At 40.9% G+C, this 24,483-nt stretch overlaps 2 protein-coding genes across 4 annotated transcripts; one reads left to right on the top strand and one right to left on the bottom strand.

The window, feature by feature from the left end:
* Positions 1-5,023: 5,023 nt before the first annotated feature.
* Positions 5,024-10,133, top strand: ubxn11 (UBX domain protein 11). The gene is made up of 14 exons (XM_085422236.1): positions 5,024-5,212; positions 5,315-5,355; positions 5,725-5,820; positions 5,933-6,033; positions 6,128-6,179; positions 6,261-6,340; positions 6,422-6,488; positions 6,582-6,799; positions 6,885-6,962; positions 7,036-7,159; positions 7,250-7,353; positions 8,419-8,492; positions 8,879-9,022; positions 9,110-10,133. Exons 1-14 carry the CDS (start codon positions 5,142-5,144, stop codon positions 9,279-9,281), a joined length of 1,422 nt encoding a protein of 473 aa, XP_085278362.1. The 5' UTR covers positions 5,024-5,141; the 3' UTR covers positions 9,282-10,133.
* A 1,489-nt stretch (positions 10,134-11,622) lies between these two features.
* On the bottom strand, positions 11,623-22,425 carry cep85 (centrosomal protein 85). 3 transcript variants are annotated; one of them, XM_085422233.1, is made up of 14 exons: positions 22,301-22,425; positions 21,346-21,404; positions 21,110-21,241; positions 16,846-17,633; positions 14,869-14,999; positions 14,649-14,766; positions 14,347-14,532; positions 13,730-13,882; positions 13,480-13,634; positions 13,252-13,369; positions 12,754-12,804; positions 12,553-12,660; positions 12,177-12,420; positions 11,623-12,062 (listed from the first exon to the last, which is right to left on the bottom strand). In XM_085422233.1, the coding sequence occupies exons 2-14, from the start codon at positions 21,383-21,385 to the stop codon at positions 11,899-11,901; spliced, it is 2,388 nt and encodes a 795-aa protein (XP_085278359.1). In that variant the 5' UTR covers positions 21,386-21,404; positions 22,301-22,425; the 3' UTR covers positions 11,623-11,898. The 3 variants fall into 3 exon arrangements, with proteins under 3 accessions (XP_085278359.1, XP_085278361.1, XP_085278360.1); XM_085422235.1 differs by having other exon boundaries at positions 12,177-12,315; XM_085422234.1 differs by having other exon boundaries at positions 22,245-22,393.
* Positions 22,426-24,483: the final 2,058 nt, after the last annotated feature.

Here is a 24,483-nt window from a genome sequence, read left to right as displayed (position 1 = left end):
ACATACCAGGCGGTTTTATCCCAGGTGCATCGACTTGGATAACATCAGATGTGATGTTGATGAAAACATGTGGCCTAACCCTGAAGATCGCAGAGATTAGATACAAATTTTTTGCCTTTTTTTAGCCCCCCTCCCCCTCCCCCCCTTTTTATCTTGGCTTTTTGCTGTTGTTTTTTTGTTCAGAATGCTCTTGTGTGTTTCATGGATATTTTTGTTCACTGTAAGCAATACTGTAAAACTTTCTCTGGCCTATCATACCGTGTTTCTACTGTACCTCCTGTAGTAAACAGTAAAGGAACAATAACTTGTTTGCTTTTTACTGGAATGCTTTTGAATGTGAACATTACTGTACATGTGGACATACAGTTACCAACCAAGACATTTCTGGTGTCAAAATGGTGGATTGCATGTTTCGCATGCAAATACCTGTAAAACTGAAACATAAAAGTCTATGCAGTTTTTGTAATGTCAATAATAGCCAGTATTTTGAAACCTGGTGTACTTTGATTGACTGCATGTACCTTGTGCAGTGAAAACAAGTGTTATTCTTTGACAGACTGATTTCATTTTGAGTCAGATTTATAGTGTTTTTGTACAGTTAGTGTGTGCAGAGAAGGATGTGTTCTATTTTGAAATGAGGAGTTAGTATATATTTAACAAAATGTATTTTTGAGAAGAAAATTATCCATTTGGCCAATTGTGTTTTGTAGGTGTGAGTCTGTGTTAAGAGTTTAGAAAAAGTATCTGAAGTATGGGTAGGCGCTTGTTAGCGATTGTGAAAAACTGTAATAGGATTACAGTAACATGCATAAATGTAAGTGCAGGACATGGCCTAAACTTTTACAGTAAACAGAGGTACATATGCAAACATGTTTTACCTGTACATACTGGTGATGGAGCTCCTTCACTCGTCACCTGTGACTGGGTAGAAGAGGCTTTTCATTGGTTGCAAGTAAGAGTAACACACACCAATTTTCATTAGTGTGAGATAAGGTTCACCTGAGAAAAGTAATTTATGGAGATTTTCATGGAAACTCCTTAAAAATAGGGTTTTCAAAATGGGTGTACAAATTGTTTGACAAGATGTTCAACAATTTTGAGTGCACTGACACAAGCAATGAAATGAAGACTATTAGTTGTGAGGACAATGACTATTAAGCTGGTACAAGTATAAATAATTGTGACATTCATGATAAAAGCAAGGAGATAGTGATGAATAGCAAGTCAAAAGTGACCATTCTTTAGATATTTGTACTTACTCAACTGCTTCATGTCCAAAGGCATTTGCACAAGGTTGTGCCAAAACAACTACATGTTGTGGAGGTTGAACTAACTATTGTGCAAAGTTTAATTCTGTTGTGAGAAATGCACCAAAGCAACTGAGAAAAACTGTATGTTGATGAGGCAGGTTTCAATCTGGCCAAAGGCAGAAGGCGTGGAAGAAATCGCATTGGACAGAGGGCAACCACTGAAGTCCCTGGTCAGCGCGGAGGGAATATTACCATGTGTGCAGCCATCTCAGACAACGGCGTCCTCACCCATATCCCCCTTCTTGGTCCATACAATACCCAACATCTCCTGACATTTTTAGACAATCTTTACAGGGACCTAGTCCCTGAGAATGAGAGAGGTGGAGGCCAACTCAGCAAGTATGTTGTTGTCTGGGATAATGTCCGTTTTCACCACTCCCATCTGGTCAGAGAGTGGTTTGCAGCACATGACAGAATTCTGGTTGAATATCTCCCTCCATATTCCCTATTCCTTAATCCAATAGAGGAGTTTTTCTCTGCCTGGAGGTGGAAAGTTTATGACCGGCATCCACATGAGCAAATGGCCCTGCTAGCAGCCATGGATGCAGCATGTGACGACATCACAGCAGGGTCCTGCAGAGGATGGATTCGCCACTCCAGGAGATACTTTCCTCGCTGCATTGCGAGGGATAACATCTGTTGTGATGTAGATGAAAATATGTGGCCAGACAGACAGGAACGTCTGGATGTGCCAGAATGATTTACTGTACTGTTACATGTGATGTTTATTGTTCACATTAGTGCACAGCTCTACCAAATGGGTGATTTTATGTTTACATGTATTCTACAGTGAACAAGTGACTGTAGCATATTTTTCTTTTGCACAATTCTGTAGGATTACAAACATTTCTACACAATGGAAATGTGAAACGTACGTATTCAGTGTCTCAGTTACTCCCAAGACTCCCATAACATCTACAGTGACTTTACTGCACATTTCAGATGGCTGTACAGGTAGGCCATAGTGCTGTCGTCAGCATTTTCAGGTGTCACCAATTGTTTTTGCAATGGGAAACACTGAGATTATAAACTGTCATAGTGGAAACATGACAATGCCATTTGACTATCTTGTTCATAAAGATGGTGTCAAGACTTTTCATTTTGATGGCACTGACAGTTTCATTGACATGGATACTTGCTTTTGAGGTATGGATAATCAATTCTGTGCATGTGACGTGCTTTTGCAGGCTATCCACTAGGTTTTGCAGTTTGCACTAATTGTTTTGGGAAATGCACTAACTGCTGTGCAAATGTTAATGGTGTTCTGAGGAACGCACCAAAGCGACTGAGAAAAACTGTAAATAAGTTGGCTGAGGTTTTTGCTGGTAGCACATGATTATACACCCTTTTTTCTCTTTCTGTATCAACAGAACCAGATCCTTACATACAGATTGCTGAACTGAGGAAGAATATATATATATATTTGTTCGACTACTCCGCCTAGGCTCGACAGTGCAGCCTAGGCGGAGTAGTCGAACGCAGATTCACTGAGCGCTCAACACAGACAGCATCGTCAGAAGGAAAGTTGATAAAATAAATTACAAATTTTGTATTGTTCGATACATATGCGTACCGAACCGAAAGCACTGTATCGAACGGTTCAATATCGATACGAGTATCGTTGCACCCCTAATAGATAGATAGATAGATAGATAGATAGATAGATAGATAGATAGATAGATAGATAGATAGATAGATAGATAGATAGATAGATAGATAGATAGATAGATAGATAGATAGATAGATAGATAGATAGATAGATAGATAGAAAGGCAATAAAGTGATACTGCCTGGTTGCACTCTTTAGATCACCGATGCATATCCCCTGCGGTTGGTGTGTTGTTGGATGATGCTTCAGGATCACTGCAAAGTGATGCAATACTTGTTCCAGTCTTGGAGACAGGGAAGATAAAGATAGATTTTTAGAGAGACTAAAATAAATTCTGAATAATAATTCAATTGATTTCATCCTTGTAGTTGCTACTTGGCAAATAAATCTGATCCTGACTAATTGTTAATAACTGTTGAAACACATTTTATGACTTAGCAAATGCGAAGTGTACCTGATTTTGACTAGTCTCCCCAAGAGAGGTTTCCATCTGTGGTCCTCTGGCTGACAGGAAGATATGGAATCTATCAAAGTCCTTAATGTCTTAATGTCGTAACACTACCTCACTGTCAATGTCAATAAATTCCATGAAATCAGTGTTATACTTCAGCAACCTATCAAGCACACAGCCCTCGTGTGTTACACGTGGGCTGTATGTCATGCAAATTCGTCTTGGAAATATGTAATTATGGAAGCATATTACCCTGCTGCTGCTGAGGCGCTACAGCATGAAATCTGTATTCTGTATTATCTATCCTGTTTTTAATTGCTTAATATAACATGGACAGCATTTATGTAGTTAAGAGACTGAAACAATGGTGTAAACAATACTGAAACAAACTTACTTTGGAGGATTCTGGTCAACATGATTAAGCCTTTGGCTCAGGTTTCATAATTAAAGCGTAAACTGGTGTATTAAACTGAAAACTGTGGTTATTAATTCTGAATTATTCTTAGACACTGAATTATTCTTAGGTTATACAAGTAATTAGATTGCTTCTGAAGGTACTATTTTATTGTGTATCCAGTTGAATATGTGCTTTAAATATGACTAATAATGTGTATTAAACGCACAGATGATCACTAAACCACTAATTACTTTCCACAGTAATTTGTTTGCACAACAAAACCTTTTATTTTGGAGATCTGTGACGTAAATGTGCCTGTCTCTAAAGGGCTTTGGACCAACTTCTGTACTATCGGTTATAAATACAATAAATGTGACAGTCAACAGAAAATGTGTTTTTATTTTTTATTTTCTCCCAAAAAATTGAATACAATTCAGTGGGCTCCATACTGAACTTAGAGGATAGGGCAAAAAAGTATCAATCTAATGCGCTAGTGTTGATCTGATACCAATACAAGCTTTGGTATCGATATTTTGATCAATCTGCCCACCTCTACCATAAATGGTAAATGGACTGGTTCTTATATAGCGCTTTTCTACTCTTCTGAGCACTCAAAGCGCTTTACACAACTTGTGCATTCACCCATTCACACCCATTCGCACAAGCTTATTGTTCTAAGTGCTTTCTAAGTAACTTTCACACACATTCACACTCCGATGGATGCATCGGAGAGCAATTTGGGGTTAATATCTTGCCCAAGGATATTTGGCATGCAGACTAGGGGAAGCCAGGAATCGAACCACCAACCTTCCAATCAGTAGATGACCTGCTCTACCGCCTGAGCGGTATGTCTGTATGTCAAAGTTGGGAAGAAAAAATGTTATGGCAAAGATTAGTTGCTGCCGTCATAATTTCTGAGTATCCATGGTTAACGGCATCTAAATAGTAAAGGCAAATTTAGGAAACACCACTCATCAATGTTTGTTTATCTTTCATGAAAAAAAAGGCTTTTTTGTTTTGTTTTTCTGTCTCCCAACATGACATCACCAGTGCTTACATTTCATAATACATCTTATTATGATGAATAAAACATTAAATATTTATGACTTCTCACATTAAAAAAAACTACAATCACTTAGTTTGGAAATGAATTAATAATTTTAAAGTGAGGACAGAAAGAGCGACCTCCTCTGGATGAAACAGGCACTTCTGCAGACTTCACTTAATACGTTACATTGTTGCTATTGGAAACGGACTCCACACAAACTGAGAAAACACCGGAAATCCCTCTGAACCTCTGTTATAGTTCATTCTCTGAACAGAAAGAAGTCCAAAGAAGAAATAAGTGTGGGATATTCAGGCTTTGGATTTAAAATGAGCTCTCCTTTGTCGATGCTAAAGAAAACCAAACGCACTCCTCTGCAGGGCGCTCACAAAGACCAAGGGTAGGTGATTAACTCCACACAGGTAGAAACTGGACTGTAGTTTTATTGTGCAGAATAAACGTATCAATCATGTCGCCACACTTAATTTTCTTCGACCTGCAGGAGCAAATCAAAAGTTCCTTTCAGGAGGAATCTGCTGAAAGGTAACGATGCACTCACAGATCACCAGCAGCGCTGCAAATTCAGTAAAGTACAAGTACAGAATAAATAAATACATCCCAGCTAGAACTAGAACTACTTTCCTTTTAAACCCTTCAAATTAAAGCTCAAAGTCTGCACTTTAGACACACTGTGATTGTTTGATTTAAAGTGTGTGGAGATCTAACAGTATTCATGTGTCCACAACATAAATAACTTAAACTGTGATGAGCAAAATGCAGCAAATCCTCACATTTGACGAATAATAACAATTATATCTTACTGGAGAAACTGATCATAAGTTTATCAGGTAACTTTTCCAGTTGAAAAAATAGCAAAACATCTTTTATAACCATGATACTTTTTGTTTTTAGAATTTGAGGCTGAATTGGCCGATGAGTCTTCTGATTACTCTCACACTACAACCAACGAAGCCTCCACCTCAAATACGGGAGCTCCATTAAAGAAAGGTAGGCTTTAACACAATGCTTCATATTCCAGTGTCAATATATCTTCTTTTATTTATCACATACAAAATGATTATACGTTTTATTTTTCCAATACTTAATTGCTGGTTTCCAGGGTGTCCTCCGACCAACTTTGACCTCATGTCTGCCATGATGCAGCGAGTGACCCTCCTGGAGAAAACAGTGAGGAGCCATGCAAAGGAGATAGAGCGCAAAGTGAGCATGCAACCCCTTCAACGAATACCAAAACTGCCAGCCATCCTTTAAACATATTTAAACCTCACTTTATGGTTTCATCATTCCTCCCAAGGATAAACAGATTTCAGATTTAGAGGAGAAGCTGAGGGTTCAGGAGAAGTCAGGTAATTACCTACAGCAGGCACAGACTTGAGTTTGATTTATGTTAAGTCGATCAAAGCGTTTTCATGATTGTGTGGATTTAGGAAGCATGCATGACCCGAGGAGCAGAGATGATCTCGAAAGCCGGTGCCAACAACTGCAAAATCAAGTGCATGAGATGGAGGTGAGTAAGGTGTGTTCATAAAGTATGAGATCGTGATTTTATCAGTGTGGAGGTTTCACTGAGCTGCTGTCGTTGTTGCAGGACTTTCTGAATGATTATGGTTTGATCTGGGTGGGAGATACAGACTCTGGTGATCCTGCAGAGCGAGGTAGATCCACCAGTCCTGCAGACCTGCAATCCCTCCGTGTCTTTTGTATGTTAAAGCTGTGCTGTTTTTGTTTTGTTTTGTTGTCTTCTGCAGAGACTTCTGGTGGCAGAGGCGTCCACATAAACTTTGATCTCGTGCTGCAGAGGATCAGAGAACTGAACGTCCTCCTAGGGGAAGGAGAGTCTTTTGTGCAAATGACAGCGACAGGAGCACAGCTGGCAAAAAAGGATCCCATTCCACTGAGGCTCTACAGGAATGGCATTGTAATGTTTGATGGTCCTTTCCGCTCATATCAGGAGCACAGCACGCAGGTTAGCTACACTAAAAAAGGAAAATCAAAGTCTATATTAAACTGGAATCTTTCCTTGGTTAAAAGTAAACTCTTGGTCCCTGCAGCAGTGCATGCAAGATCTAATGGATGGCTATTTTCCATCTGAGCTTCAAGAAAGATTTCCGGATGGTGTACCTTTTGAGGTGAGTCTCAGTTTCCTTTTCTTATTTTGTTTTTGGGAACAATCGACTGTCTTCACAAAAATTCTCTTTGCAGCTTCATGACAGGCGATACGAGGAATTCAACTCTAGGCTCCCGTGGGAAACGTTTCCTGGTAAAGGACAGGCTGTTTGTGGGGACAAAGATGAATCAGCAAGCTCGCTGAGTTCTCACTTCCCCGGTCTGTTCTGCAAACGTCACCCTGATCAAAGCCGTGGTGCAGATCCTCAGAGACTTTGCTGTCATTCTCATGTTTTCTTCTGATTCAAAGGCAAGAAGCTGACCACAGATCAGTTCCTGAACAAGTTGCCGAAGTTGGTGGTGAAGGCCGGCCGAGTGATTGATATCAGGAACTCGCTGAGGGCAAAGCTGCAGGTGAGTCGTAGAGAAGCAGCAATTATCTGTTTGTACAAATATACAGATGAGGACAAAATTACCAGCCACCCTACAAAGTTTAAAAGCTTCGTCAACATTTTTCCGAGTGCTTTTTTAAACAGACCAAGGACTTTTTAACATAACATTTGTAAACATTGTAGTTTTCTTTATAAAGCATCAACTATTATTACCATTTCAGAAAAAAGCAAAAATTACCAGGATCAGTATTATTAGTTCCCTGAAAAACCATAGCAGGCACTACTGCTGTGCAATGATGAGCTTTAACATTGTAATGCTCGAAGCTAAGTTGAAACTGAGAGTTAGCTTCCAATTTTCTCACATTATAAAAACTTCAAGCTGCCACCTGAGAAAGCATGCTACCAAAAACAAAAGAAATCCGTTCAGACTTACTCGAGTCGTGAATTATAGTCTCAAAGAAGATAATCACTAGAATCCAGCACAGGAATGGACTGCAAAGCTGCAGAACAAGAAAAACTCCACTTCTGCAGAACAGATAACTTCATGCCAAACTCACTGAAGGACAACCTGGAGAAAGATTTTAGATACTAGTAGCACATGCTTTGATCAGATGAGACAAAACTAGAGCTCTTTGGCCAAAGAGATGCTTTTTATGTTTGGAGAAAGAAGTGAGAGACATATAAAGCAAAGAACAACGTCCCCACATTGAAACACAGTGGTGGCAGTATTATGTTGTGTCTGGAACTGGGAATCTCTTCAAGGTGGAAGAAATCAAAATAAAAGGATATGTGAAGATTTGGGAGCAAAATCTCAAGCAGTCACCAGTAAACCTGTGTCTGGGTTGTTGCTTTGTCTTTAATCACGACAGTGCCCCAAAACATAGTCACCCCTGGTGAAGACCAGGCTCCAGAAGGCCAAAATCAACATTAATTGTCATTAGTGTCATTAAAGGCCTGCACAAATCTCTGATTTCAGTTCCACTGTTTCTCTGTTTAGCAACACTTGGGAAAATCTTTATAGAGGGCCTAATGGTTAAGTCCTCATGTATATATAAGACAGCACTGATAATCAGTGTGCTTCTACCAGGGTACATCTGATGTGGACAGCAGCAGTTCAGTGATACTGATAGATACACCGTCACTGCAAGCGAGTACTGAGAGGTAAACCAAATGTTCTCTTTTATTTTTTATGTGTATAGCATAAATATTTGTCTCTGCCAGTTAACAGACTTACCAGAGGGTGTCAGTCATCACAAACTCATGCTGTGCAAATAAGCATGGCTTAAAAACATTTGCCATACCAAATGAATACCACATGAAAAAAATGACAAGTACAAAGTGGGTTAAAGGAATTTAAGAACACCACACTTGATGTAAGACCTGCTTAAATCCCGATTTGGCCACTGATCGTCCAGATTGTAGAGATTACTGTATGTGCTGATCTGAAAATGAGGGCAGCCATCAGCTGGTGACCGTGTTTGTGATGCAACGCTCCAGTTTTCACCCACATTTTTCTAACAACCATAATGCGTCATGGCTGCCACCAGACTGCAGGCTTTCAGCGCCTACCAGCCTGCCTGTAATGTCATCACTCTCAAGGTGAAGTCAGAAGACGGGAGCCACATTTACATAGTGAAAATGTCCCCGTCGGAAACAGTCGGTGACCTGCGGAGGTTCCTGGACAAACACAGGTGAGGACACATCTCAATGCACTGACCGCACCGCTGCTTTTACAATCACGTGACCCAGCCTGCTGTTTGTTTGTCGCTGCACTACAGAAGGGGCGGTGTGCCCAGTTATGACATCATCAGCGCATTCCCACAGCGCAACTATGATGATGATGGTCAGACGCTCCAGTCGCGTGGAATCGTGACAAACGCCACTCTACTGCTGCGACAGAGGAAGCCCGATCCTTCACTGGCCGACGTCAACAAAGCTGTTAAAGATTAAAGAATTACTTTTATCTTGTTACATCAGTGCTGTTCACAGCAGAGCGGAGCGTGAGCAGAAGTAAAGGTGTTGCTGATGTTATTAATGACGACTGTGTTCTGTGACAGTGAGGCTAAAAGCATTCACAAACCCATGACACTGAAATAAAATCCCAATGAGCCATTATTCCTTTTGTTTCTTATACCTTTGCTCTTATCTTAACAGGGACACAGATCATTAACACCAATATCTAATCAGATAATCACATGGCAGCAATTCAGTGCATGTAGACATGCTCAAGCTGACCTGCTAAAGTTCAAACAGATCATCAGAACGGTTAGTGCCAGATGGGCTGGTCTGCTGGGATTTTCCACGCAACCATCTCTAAAGTTCAGAGACAACGTTCAGTGAGCAGCAGTTCTCTGGGTGAAATAGGAGAAACAGAATGACTGCTTAGAGCTTATGGGAAAGGAGCAGTAACTTGTTACATCCACAATATGCAGAAGAGCATCTCTTAACACACAACACACAGAACCTTTAAGCAGGTGGGCTACAGCAGGTGAGGACCACACCGGCTGCTGTCAGTTGAGACCAGGACGCTGAAGTTACGATTAAGACTGGAAGAATGTTGCATGGTCTGATGAGTCTGTTTCTGCTGCAATACTTGGATGATACGTTCAGAATTCTGAGTAAACATAAAAGTAAGGTTCAGGCTGCTGGTGGTAGGACATAATCTCCTAATTTGTGTCTTTTAAAGGACAATCTCTTCCCTGGACTCATTATGAATGTGCAGCTGACACACCTGCAGGAACAGTCTGGTCTTTTCATCCTTTCTCTGCAAAGTTAAACAAATAAAAGCAATCTGAGACCAATTAAAACAAAACCAAGTGTCGAAAATCTTTATTTCTAAAATATGCAAATACAAACAAGGACAAAAGTATGAAAATATAAACATATTTTTTCCCTTTTGCAAAACATTTGAGATGTTAAGGCATGCGGAGCCCGACTTTTCAAAGAGAAATCTTGTGCTACTCAAGTTTAAAGGTCCCATGAAATGAAAAATGGCTTGTTTGTCCCTGGGTGGTGTTCAGAATAATAAAAGTCATTGTTGCATATTTTTATGTTAAAATCCCTTTCTCTTCCCATAAAGTGTCATGCTTTATCGTTTTTGTTTTCCCCTTTTAAATGGCTTATCTCACCGTCAGGACAAATACAAAAACTCCATTCACTTCGATGTGACCCGTGATTATGGGGTGATCCAGCCAACCCCTCCACAGTCACCTCCACAGTCAAAACGCCTGAAGGAACATCCCATCTCATCACACCTCAAACCACAAAGAAATAATACAATCTAACAGACACTTCATGGGACCTTTGCACACTGTGGATGCTTGCTGAGACACGTTAGCACATTATTACAGCAACAACACGTTAGGAAGACCCAGAAAACTTTCACACCGAGTTTTCAATGCAAACAAAAAAACCCCTAAAATAACAATAAATAATAGTGAAGATTAATACTGTTTCTCATTCATACATTTACTCAAACAGTTCACCGCTCGGCTTGAATGCGAGTCTGCTGTCATCGACATGAAATCTACGCTATATCTACGCTCAGACTTTCACCGTGTTTTAATCATCTACCAGGGCCAACTCGAGCTTTGCAACACGTTTTTTTTTTTCCTACTACATTCAGTGTCAGAGGGAATGTATTGACTGTCCTACTGGTTGACACACTGAGTGAACGGTTATACTGGAAGAGTCAGCTGCAATCAGCCCTTTGTGGTTGGTCTGGGATGAAATTAGCATTGAAGTTGCAAACGCGACAGAAAGGCACATGTTGGTAATTCATTCAGGAGGAAGCCTGCAGCAGCGAGGAGTGCTCGCACACCTGCACGACTGCTTCGACCGGTGTTTCTTTGGTATACGGTAGGCCTGTTGGTGTGAGAAGCTGATTTGGTATTAAACCTCTTTTAGTTATTATGCCTCATACCTCACAGCAGAGTCCAGTATTACAGTGTTCACCATTTCAAATGGCGCATTAGTAACATTTCCTTGCAAAGTCGTTAAAAAAAGGAAGAAAAAAAAAAAGCAAAAGTAAAAAGCAAAGGTTAAATATTTTCAGTTGATTGTCAACTACTTCTCAGATAATTCCCCTTTGGAGGGAAATTAAATTTTAAATAAGTTAATATTTGCAGGACCTCTACACAAAGAGTTTTCCACCAAAGTGGAATAAAAAGTATAAGACTGTTTTGGTAACTGACAGCATCATGTCGTCATCATTATAAAAACAAAAAAACCCACACGTGCGCACACAAACACACAGACACACAATGCTTAAGGATCAAGTATTAGAGGTAAGTTATATTCTGTTAGCCCTTGGACTGAAATAGATGAACTCAATGGGATGGGGGCGGGGAGGTGGGGGCTCTGAGCTACAGGCAGGCTTGAGACTCGACATGCAGTCAGTCGAGAAGTAGAAGCTAAACCATATGGGCTTTCCTTTGTCCTCGTTTCAAGGAAATTATAGTCCAGTCCTCTGACATTCAGGAACAAAGCGTGGAAGAAAAGCCTGTTAAGAGTCCTCCGAGATGAAGAGGTTCCCGCAAGTTTCCTCCATCGTGGCTGGTTGTCGAGGTTACTGAGTTATGCAGTTTTCTCCCATGTCCTGAGCGTAACGGTCCAGTATTACGTTACGCAGCTCCTCGACATCGCGCCGGAGCTGCTGGACTTCGACCAGCTTCTTCTGCAGCACCTCAGGATTCATCCAGTCCTCGCCGTGCTCCGCCACGGATGGGGGTGCTGGAAAAACAATGCATAATTGGTTCTCATTCGATTACATTTAATTTAAACATCAAATTCAACACTACAGTGAAAAAGATGAAGGTCAGAAATAAAAACTCGAGTAGTGCTTACAAGTGAGGCCAAGGAGCAGGGACAGGTTGGGGTCTTGTCCCTGGGCTCGCTGGGTTAGGATGCTGCACAGTGAGCGCAGGTCACTGAGGCAGGAAGCAATCTCAGCATGCAGTCTCTTTGTGAGATTAGCCCCAGCTGGCTGCAGGACAGAGGAAGCCTGGTTAGTGCACTTTTGCTCTGGATCGCTCATCTGCTCCTGCAGCGTCAAATTCTGCTCCATTAGTTCCTGGTTCTGGGTCGACAGCTACAACACAATGATCGGCATCGGTGTTAGGAGCTGTCGAGCTTTATTGAGGACTCAGAGGTCTGATTTCTAAATTAAACAGAAACTGAGAAAGTTGGTGCTTTTTTGGAGATGGTGGTTAATATAGCTCACCTCCTTCATGGCTGTGTGGAGCTCTAACACGTTCTGCTCTTTGGCCAGCACCTCCTCTCTGAGAGCCTGAGAGCTGCTTTCTTCCTGAGATATCTGCTCCTCCAAAGCCTGCAAAAGAAAAAAAAAAAGATTTAAAAATGTTGCGCGCTACAGAAACAGCAAACACGCACTCATTCAGATTCCCTGTGAAGAGATAAATACCTGGATCTGTGATCCAAGCTGTTCCATCATCCTGTGTTGCTTCTCAATAACCTGCAAAGAGAAGAAATGAGCATTAAAACAACACCAACTTAAGCACCAATGAGGCGTTACCGACCAGCGTGTGCTGGATATTTTCCATGTTATTGATCTAACTTGCACACATGAGCACAGCAAATTCAGTACACACTGCAGAGAACATGCTGTAAACCACATAATACAGTCATTTCCCAGAGAAATACTCACTTCTCTGTAAATCTAACTCATCTGAACATGAACTTCCTCTAAGCTCAGGAGTCATCTGAGGTCAATGCACAAAGTGGGTTCTTTCTGCATCTTTACTTTGGGATAGAAATTACTTTTTAATAAACCTACATACAAATAGTCCTTAGTTATTCTAGTTTATCCAGTGATATTTACACTCTGAATCCTGTCTTTGTGTTCTGCCCTGATCTGAAAAGGTGAACCTTCTTTGCACATGTAAGACCACACCAAGCAGACCTTTTTGAGTCTCTGCTGCTCCTCTTTCAAACTGTTGTTCTCTCCTCTAAGCTTCTCAAAATCCAGAGAAGGGAGTCTGGCTCCATCCTCCAGGCCCTGCTGTACCCGCTGCTGCATACTGATGAAGACAAAAATAACGCAGAACACTCATTATGCACAGTTATTAGGTTTTCTTTTTACACTGAGAGCGAGGAGAAATAACATGCCTACAGAGAGGAGTACACATACTCAGTAATGGTGGTCAGCAGGTCCCTCTCCCTGCGTTTCTGCTCCTCCAGGTATGAGTCTTTCTCCTTCAGCTGCGAGTTTGTCGTCGCCAGACAGTCGTCCAGTTCTTTTACTTTCCTTTCTAGCTCTGCTACCTGATGTTCAGCTTCCAACAGCTTATTTTAAAAAAGCAAACAAACATGAGCAGGTTTAATGATTAACACATGTGCACCTGAGCAAACGAAAAGGAGTTAAAGTTTAGTGTCCTAACCTGTTTGTTCTGGTTCTGGTAGTCCTCCAAGGTGGGCAGGTCAGCGAGGTAGCGCTCAAGAGTCTCAATACGCTGCTGGTTCTCCCTCTTCAGTTCCGACTCCTTCTGACACTTTTTCTTCAGGTTGCTGATGTGCTTGTCTCGACTGCGGATCTGCAAACATAAACACACGTTAATCTGATAACATTACGGTACCCAAATGTGCCGCTCAATACAGCCCTTCTCAATCATCTGATGATGAATAAAGGAAAATGACAAACCCATTGTTACTTTTTAGTTTCAAAGAAGTTTGTTTAATGAAAAGAGGAAGCGTGCTTCAGGCTTCGAGTGATTAACCCTGACCGATTTTTATCTACACCATATTGTTTCTTGTGTGGGAGACAACAACTTCCCACTTGATGTCCTTGGGCTCAAGGACGTCAAGTGTTTTGCTCTGCTGTTAGCTAATATCAAATACTGGGACATGCTAGAGCAAAGTATTGGGCAGGGTTTTTATTTATATATAAAAAAAAACAACCATTGCATTGGCCATCATTAGGGTTTAAAGGTTTTCAGTCTCGATATTGTGGTTCTCGTGTGCATGACTCTTAATAAGGACGTGTTGGGTAAGCACAAACCCTTTCTTCCTGTTTCTTCATCTCCTCCGTGTGCCTCTCGCAGGCTTCCTTCAGATTCTCGGTCAGTCGCCGCATCTCAGCCTCAACTGCCGCGAGTCTACGCTCTGCCTCTGCTTTCTCCAGAACAACAGAGTCTGTGCGCTCTGCAAACTGCGCCCTCAAGAACGCGTTCTCCCTCTGAGCCTCCTGCAAGTCAACATCAAAGACTCAGCTGAGTAAGATATGGGTGCAGTTAGTCAACATGACAGCAGTATAGTAGTCCTAAGCGTTGCTTTCTGGAGGCTGAGCATGTTTTTACTAACCTGTAGACGCAGCATATACATATCTCCATAAGAAGCTCCTCTGCCCAGGAGGGCTCCGTGAACCTGCAGCTCGCTTTCCCTCAGACGCTGCTCCAGCTGGGCCATGTGCTGCTTTTGTCTGCGATCACAACCAAGTCCAACCATCAACAACAACACAAACATTCACAAAGCTTTGTTTTGGTAATTTAATAAAAGCAGTGAACCCATTACAAACACTTACCTCTCAATGATAAGCTCCTTCTCCTTTAGCAGGCTCTCGCTGGCTTTGACCAGCGCGTCCCACTTGCCCGACTCAGAGTGAACCGGTGTTGAGTATAGAGGTGGGTACTGACCCATTCCTCCACCCATTAGCTGTAACAAGAGAGGGAGAAATGTATTACGTGTCAGTGTTAACTGACAGTGGCGGACAAGTGATGAGACACACCTGCATACTTTCCACTTTTTCACACAATTCAGGGGTTAGCAACAACAGATCTAGTGCTTTAAAGTACTGAGTACTGCAAACGCCTCATGAATAACCTCCAATTATTCATATGCAGCACGAAAGTAACAACTACTTTTTTGTCAAATCACATGGTCATGGGTCACTGTGCTATGAAATAATTAGCAGTGCCAGCAGTGTTTGTTTTCCAGTAAAACTTTAGATGACTAATGTTAAGGTTGTAATGGTACTACTAGTCTTATCAACACTACTTGGTGATTTGTGCTTTCACTGTTGATGTTGTATAAGAAACAAATTAACAGGATTCAGGACAAAGACAATGATAGTGATGCTCGTCATGCATGTGTGCACTCAGGACAAAACGGTTACTTTTAATCATTAACCCTTCAAGCTACCGGCAGACTGCTGGAGTTTCTGCCTTTATATGCAAAAGACTTGTACTTATGACTTTAGGAACCATAATTCATTGTGTAGCTTTGTACGTGCTACACTGTGCTGCAGCTGCCAATGGCCTTCACGCACATATAGAAACAGGGAAGATGAACTTCTGATTCTAAACCCCAAATTATAAAGTTTGAAATACAAACTGGACAATATATTATTAATAAAACAATAGTAAAGGACACCAAGTTTCTTTATTTGTTCACTGCCAATAGTACAACTGGTAACATTGGAGCTGATCAGTATTCTTATGATCAATAAATAAGCTCTGGTACCTGTTTGATTTCTGCTTTAGTGCCAACATCTTTACATTAAATACTTATAATTTTAGAGCCACACACGCCACATTTATGCTGACAACATAACAGGTTTAAATCTGCACACAGCTAGCCACCTGACAGTGACAGAACAAATAAACTGGCATAACAAATATATTCCCAAGAAACATGAACACGAGCCTGTCATCTACTTCTTTTGTTAAATAATTTCCCCCAGGGATCAATAAAGTATTCTGATTCTGATTCTGATTCTGATTAATGTCAAATAGGCTATGTATGTTGAGGACAAAAACGCTTATTGGGAAAGGACACAAAAATTATATCTAAGCATTTAAAATACAATAAATAACGTTATGTATTAGAAATGAGTGAATGCAGCTCATCGATCTCGGCTTTGAATCAGCAAGAGGTTGTACAGCCTGTTCATATAGTATAATTACCTCTCAATACGATCAGGTTTAGCTTGTTTTTGTTCAGTGTTAGTTCCAGAAAAACTGCATTAGTGTACTTAAGTGTTCATTTGTAAGCAAAAATTTGATAAACTGCTAAAAGTCACACTTCAAAGTGGCACTCGGTCAGCATCTGCTCCCAAACATAACATAAGTCAGTGTTAACAAAAGATCGAATAATTAAATATATCTGCAGACAGCATATAATTGGTTGAAGTAGTTGAAATTTAAATTTTGGTTATTGATCTGTTTAAAATCCTGTTTTAAAATAAACTTAAATGTGTATTAGACCACATTTTATATGTAATTAATAAAGAAATGGGAAAATCTATACATTGTGTATAGAAGCTATTCTTTTGCCAAGTTTTAATCTTTACAAACAAACAGCTACTCCACAAATCTTCAGTTTTTTACATTTTCCCAGATACATCTGAACCCATTTAAAGCTGCCTTTTTTGTTTTGCCACCTAGCAAAATATATTGTGTGGAAAAAGTGTCACAAGATACACTTGAAATCCAAACTTGTTGGTCTCACTTTCTTTACCAACAATCTTGCAGCAGTAGATGTTTTATATTGAGATACATACCTGCATTTGTTCCATTTGCAAGCGTAAGCTTTCCAGTTGTTTATGCTGCTGTTGCTGCTGCCAGCTTGGAAGTTCACTGCATCTGTCCTGCCGCAGCGGCTCATAACCTTTGGAGCCTGCGTGCTCTCTCAACAGAGCCTGCGTCTGAAGGCTAAGAGGACTCGTATAAACTCCAGCAGATCCGGCCACACCAGGCTGTCCGCCCCTTTGATTAGAGGCTTCTGCAGTACCAGGAACGCCAGGCCTAGCTTCAGGCAGAACTTTATAGCTGTGCTCCAAACTTCCTCTGTAGGCCTCAGACACGTAGTCTGGAGTGTCTCTAATCCCGGTCTGTAACCGGAGTCTCATGTCAGGGCATAACCCACCCAGAATGGCTGACTGATTCAGTGTAGGTTCCACCGCAGGAGTATCAAACCTGTGGCCCTCGTCCAATCGCGTATGGTCTGTTGGGAAAAGCGAGTGGTCCAGCCCATTCACCAGACTACGGTATCGACTCAGGCAGTCGGGCTTTACCCCGACGGGATCTCCTCCCACGCCAACTTCAGCATCCAAGTTGGGCGAAGATGCTGATTTGGAGAGAGAGGAGGACTTTGACGTGGTGCCGCTTGGGGTTCTGGAGCCAGAGGAAGATCTGTGACCTGCAGCTGAGGACAGGCAGTCCTCCTGGACACATGACTGGGGCTTTGAGGCCGGGGCTCCGGCCGTGGATGGCATGACATGTGCAGTGGGTATGGGGATCTGACTGCGGATGGGCTGGAAAGAGGGGCTGCTGCTGGAACTGCAGAAATCTTAAAAAAAAAATAAAAGAAGACAAACATTAGAAACAACATTAAGAGGATTTCTCTCACACTACAAATGTTCCCTGTTAAACCAGTGCAGAATATCTGGAGCGCTACCGCAGGCCATTTTCTCTATTTTCAGTCAGCAGTGTAAAGTAGATGCAGCAGGGTTTACTGGTGGCCTACTTTGATGATGAGGTGTCACCGCTGAAAGAATTAAATGGCTTTGACTGACTCAACTCAGGGAATAGGCTTATAATAGACTTAAAGCACTGCACAGAATTAGAGCTCCGTGTTACATGACAAACATTTCCTGTGTTCACTGTGTTAATAAACCTGCTGATACCTGCCTGAAACATGTACAATTATAACCCACTATAAAAATATGTTACTGCAGAAGGGCAGACAAAAAGTTCAGCCCTATAATTAGCAAAATTTTGACAACACACATGGGGTACTACAGCTTCAGTAAACACAGAGTCCACTTTACTAAGCAAGCAGATACAGCAATGTTAATCTGGAAGCTTCAGAGATGATAAATGACTTTAGGAACACAGGAAAACCCAACACCAGCCATCTCCACAATCCTCAACACACGTTACACAACTGTTTTACCAGCACTACAAACCTCAGAGAAGTGTTGAAGTCTGAAAATTGGGCAGTCACTCGAACACAGCAAACGTGTTAGAGGCTGTGGCATGTTTTCTAACAACGAGCGGAAGTGAGCAGAGCGGCAGAACGCTTTAAATCAAAACACAGAACAGTCTTCTGCATTTCCTGAGAGCAACAGAACAACCTGTGAAGCCAAGACTGACAGCCGCCCGACGAGCAAGCCCAAAGCCGTATTGTCCTCCAACAGAAGACCTCGCCTTTACCGAGCCCTGAACGAACGCATACAAACAGGCACACGCAGGAAAGGTTAGGGGGTATTTATAGCCCACCTCTCAAGTTACAGAGCAATCTGTGGGTGCCGCTTATTTAAGCACCTTGCCTCCTCCCACTGAACCACACATCACACGTGTACCTCCAAAGTCAAATACTGAATGGGATACTTCTACCTCTTACCAGCTTAAACCAGAACTGATTTAAATTAAGACACCCTGAATAATCACTGCACACAAAAATAAACAGCAAACATGGCAAAATAGGGTGGGGGGAAAAAAAAGAACTTTTTTTTTTTTTTTTTTTAAAAACATAACACATCTGATATAAAAGACGCCTCAAGGCTCCACTGAATCACGACTGGCTAGAACATGTCTGAACTCCTCAGCAAGAACAACCTTTGTTAGATGTTTGCTCAACACACATTCCTACCCAAAGACATAAAAACCCAAAACTTGTTCATTTGTATACCAAATCGAGTGTATTTCCCACTTCACGGTGACTCTAAAAACTCATTATCGTAGCTTTTAGTGAAAGACACTGATAAGATATCATTGTTAACAATGTCATTATCTCTTCTGCCTGCTGGTCTGATTCTTTATCAATACCCTCATTGATTCATGATCAATCATCCAAGTACATAGTTTTTCAGCTTAGACACAGAGGTTACTATACCTGAATCTGAACACAGTTTAGAAACAGAGTTTTGTTTTTTTAGAAGGCCTGTGTGTGACTATGATGTGCAAAAACCTTTTTCCATGAGTTTGATGTCCCTCTATAAAATATGCAAAAGTCAGGAAATCATGAAGGCCCCGATTAAAAGGCACTGATCAGCTTGGAGCCACAAGAATGCAATGGACTGGACAATTTGATACTGGTGCTAAACTGGAAGCAGTTTAATTCCAAACCCTAATTATCTGCTATATTTATAGGCACTGCCATCAGTCTAGGTGGTTGGAAAAAAGCCTAATAGCTGCATTACTGGATATATTAAAGCCAGTTTCCCACATGCACTATAGCCTGAAACGTTTCTAGATATCATCCAATGAAAAGTCTCTCAGCTCCAAGTTTGCCTATGTGAGAACAGAGTGGACAACTGTCTGTTGAAGGAGAGCACAAAACTGTAGACAATGTCTGGAGACTTCTGTTTTGTATTTTAATTTCACCTTTATTCAACGTATCAAACTGACATCTTGAGAATATGATATGAGCCAAGGCAGGAAACCAAAACTTCCAGAGAAAAATCCAGAAAAGCACTCAAACTACTCAGGATTGTACAGTGGGTCAGTGCTGCTAGTTTAGCTCTGTAATAGCTTACAACTATTGCTATAAACGAAATTTGCTCAGGGAACACAACTCAATACATGAACATGTGGAGGGTTGGACAAAATAATGCGAAACTAGCAATTAGTGTATCTAATAACAAGCCTGCCAACCATTCGCTTGAATACAGCTCTGACCGTTATAGGAATATTGTCTTACAAGCGCCGAGCTCAGCGATTAACATGTTCAGGAGGTGTAAGATAACCCTGGCCACCTCAATGGCATCTGCTTTCATTTATTTCAAAGACAGAACGCATGCATCTACTAACACTAATAACTGGTATTTACTGGAAGTTTGAAAGTTTTGGTTGTTTCTTATTGTATCTCTGCTTGTGTGTTATTTGTTTTATGCTCCACTGACTGTACTGTTGTCTTTCTTGGCCAGGACACTCTGAAGACATTTTTTCCTGGTTAAATAATTTATAAAAAAAAAAAAGAAAAAAAAAAGAACTCCACAGGTTCTCTTAAAGCTAACTGATAAAAAGCCAGGAGCAGAGATTGTTTAATTCACCATAGTGACAGGGAGAGCACCAAAATAACCATCAGTTTACTCAGTGTGCTGGGACACCATCACCTCACTAATATTTTTCCTTGTCCTTGACAATTGCCTGGCAATCCACCCATAAATACCAGCCCAAAGCCTACAGTGCTGCTACTCTGCAGCCTATTATTTTGTAATGTTTCCTTTGGAAACAGGGACCACCCATCCCAGCTGGCCATCCATTAAACACAGCCTTTCAGTCCATTATTTTTTCCACTAGTGCATGCACACACAAGCTATCAAACCATTGGGAGATTCCCATTTTAAACAGAACAATGTGAAAGCAGTGATATTCCCGCCACAGGCAAGGTACAGCCTTGGCATTCAAACATCTCCTCTCACTTAACCTCAACTCTGGAGCAGTACAAGCTGCACCTTGGGTCAGTTTTGGCTGGGGAGTATCTCTGTAAATGTCCCAGGCATCAGCGGTGAATCATGAACATTTTATCACCCTATAAATAGACCTAGAAACAACACCATGGACAACACAGTGTGTTCCAGCTTCATCTCCCCAAAATTGTTAAGTGCCAAGCATTACCTAATTTAAATATTTCATGACTGCGCTCAACTTTCTAGTGAGCAATTTTAAAGAACAGAGGTTTAAGGGTGCACAACCATTAGAAAAACAAACCCAACACTGTTTAATGGATGTGTTCAGGTCACTGCAGTGAGACAGTCTTCAAAACAATGTTACACAACAGGCACTACAGGCAGAGGAAGAACAAGCAAAAGTCATCACCTTCTGCACTGTCAGATGCTGATGTGCCAAGACCAGTGTCCCCGCTGTCTGATGTTCCGGGCCGGCGGCCAAAACGGCTTTGGAACTTCTCTGACACAGCTGGCGTCTGCCACTCCATGTCAGCAAACCGGGCTAATGCACATTTGTGAAAAGGGACAACGACAGCAGAGCAGAACATCAACACATGTGGAAATGATGCAGGGCTTATGCATGGTGACAGCAGCGTGTCAACTTACCCGCTGGTTTGGATTCAATATATCTCTGCGAGGTGGTCATTCCATAAAAGACCAGTTACCTGTGGAGACAAGGAATTAGCATTATTGTATGGTACGGGACACTGAACAGGTGATCAAACTCATGGAATAGCTTTAAATTGGAACATGTGTAAATTTGTTTACTTTGCCTCACTTAAACAAACAGCTGAACAACTAACGATCTATTTTAAACAATAATTTGACAGAGGCTGGCAGACTTTTGTGCCCACCGTAGAAAGCCTGTCTGCACATAGTAATTATGAACTGGACGGTCACGGGCTAGGACACAGCAGCTGTTAGCTACTGACTGATCTGCTCGCCTATCAAATTCATCTGCCCATCAACAACCACCACACACACTTTTCTGGGTAGCAACAAAAATAACAACACGAGCACATGTCTTCTCGTTACATAATGTCTTACACAAACATCTCTATCCCTACGGGAACCCTATAGGAACTTCCAAATCAATGGTGAGAAAAGAATGTAATGATGGTGGGCACCAAAAGGCTAAGACACCCCCCACTGTTGTTCAAACTAATCATTTTCTGTAGCTAATTCTTAAAGGAAACTACTGATGCCAGGGAACGCTTTAAGCTAAACACGAGTACACGCTTAACTGAATGTACTAAAAGTATTTTTGTTAGTCAGCCGAATGAGCCAATTACTGCTATCCCAATCTACCTATTTTGTTACAAAGAAAAACACACACACAAACAACTCGTTTAAGATTTGAGCAGCGATGCCCTACACCGTTAAGCATTTTAGCTAATCCACGACAAATCCGTTTCCGCCGAACAAGCTAGCTAACAGCTAACACCGCTACGGTTTTCTTAGACTCCTGAGTTCACATCCACGATACATATCTGACTTCAGCCTACCGTGCACATTATCGTAGATAAGCCGGTTCTTCACGCTGAAAGAACGGCTACTTTACCTTCGGTTTCAGATAAGGACTGAATACAGTGATAAATCTCGGTCTCGGGCTCTGAATCTGAACCCTTCGCTGCTGCTGCTGTTGTTCCGCTAGCCAACTGATCTCCTCTGATGGCAGACAACCCCGCAAAGACACGGTGGAAGCTTGTTTAATATTACAGCGCCGCCCGCTAAATTCGGGGAGTGGGTGCTGCTTCACAAACCGCTGCGGAGTTTTCTGCATACACCTTGTTACACCTCCACTGATGGTACACACCGACTTCAAAACTATGGGTGCTGGTGTAATATCGTGAAATATTAACCTCTGAGCCAGATTAATTCACAGAATTTTTATCTTGTCATGTGGCCAAAAAACCACTACAGCAACACACAACGAACGCATCTAACCAAGTTGCACAGAGAAGGCAAGAATAACCTAGAAGAAGACTTTCGCAAGGGTTAAAATGTGTTGAAGCCATATTTAAAATACCTTAAATTGGACTACAAAATGTTGATTGGCACTGATGTGAACACTGTAAACTTAAACACAAGAGGTCAATGTCAATGAATTGTCAAGGAATTGTATTTGTAGAGCACATTTTAGTACACGTAAACTCAATGTTCTTCCTATAAAAGATAGACATCAAAATTACACGGATCTGTACGTAGGGCAATAAAAACAACAAAAGAAAACGTTACAAAAACATTAAATTCAAGCGAACACGCACACACAAACACATACAGTGTAAGTCTATGAAAGTAAAAAGGGTTTTGAGTCTGCTTTTGAATGTAAACACACTTATAATTGACCTCAGGTCAGCGGACAAATCGTTCCAAAGAACAGAACCACAGTTTCTGAAAGCACACTTTGCAGTGTGGTTAGGAGTAGTTAAAAGATCTGCGCCTGATGACATGAGAGGTCTCGCTGGGTTAAATAGAAGGAAGTTAAAGATAATTCAGTGTTGAACTGAGAGCCAATTAAGTTATTTCAATAGATGTTCAAGTTTCCATGTGCGGTTAAGGACTCTGGTAGTGGCTCAATCCAATGATCCTTTGGATAATCTGGTTAACAGAGTGTTAATGATTAACCTGCTTGACATAAATGCATAGAGCAATCTGTCAGAGTCAGTTTGATATAAAAATGTTCTTATGTTTTATTTTATTTATTTATTTAATTTTTCAGTAGTTGAAAGCAGTTCTGGTGACCTTATTGATATTATTGTTGTTATTGTTTCTTTTTTATATACACTACTGTACAAAGGTTTTAGGCAGATGTGAAAATTGCTGTAAACAAAAAATGCTTTCAGAAATATAAATGATTATTTATTGGCCCCAAATGTATTCTGCAGCAAGACAATGACCCCAAACATACAACCAAAGTCATTAAGAACTATCTTCAGCGTGAAGAAGAGCAAGACGTACTGGAAGTGATGGTATAGCCCCAACAGAGCCCTGATCTCAACATCATCAAATGTGTCTGGGATTACATTAAGAGACAGAAGGAAAATAAATGATTAACACTTCCATTTTTGAAAGCATTCTTTGTTTCCAGCATTTTTCCTCACCTGGCTAAAACAATTGCACAGTACTATAGATACAAAAGTAAGAATAATATACTATACCACATACTGCTAGCACGTGAAATTGTCAGCTGACAATCGTGCCAAAACTCTGATTTCTCAAGTGTCAAATTTCAAAAAGAAAATCCTAATTTGCTGCACATGTTACCCTATGATGGCAGATGTTGAGTATTACAAATGTCAGTTTCTCAACTTCCTGCAATAAAGCAACAAACAAACTCAGCATATGTCACACTTTCACTTCCATTTTTTGAGCCAAGTTTGGTAAGAACTGAAAAAAGAACCATAGAATTGTAGAGTAGAGCAGAATCGAGTATTACTGACCCCTGAAAAAGTACAAGTAATCATTACAAACTTTAAAGACACTATTATTACAGCGGACAACTTTTATGTTCTTTTAGAGTTTCTAAAGTTTCTGAAGAACTCTAATATCTGAATATTAAACTTACTACTTTGCTGCATCTTTATTTAAGGGTTGTAAAAACACATGCAATGAGATTCAGGTTTAATAATCTTACTGTTAAAGAAAAACTAAAAGTTGAAACTATTATCTTTTTTTAAAAGTAGTTCAGAAAAGACAGACCTAAAAATAAAATAAAGCCAAATAATAATAATAATAATAATA

This window comes from Rhamphochromis longiceps, linkage group LG11 (genome assembly GCF_057381845.1).
Source record: "Rhamphochromis longiceps isolate RC_006_pf linkage group LG11, R_longiceps_female_GT1.1, whole genome shotgun sequence".
Taxonomy (NCBI): Eukaryota; Metazoa; Chordata; class Actinopteri; order Cichliformes; family Cichlidae; genus Rhamphochromis; species Rhamphochromis longiceps.
This window is presented reverse-complemented; position numbering and strand designations above follow the sequence as displayed.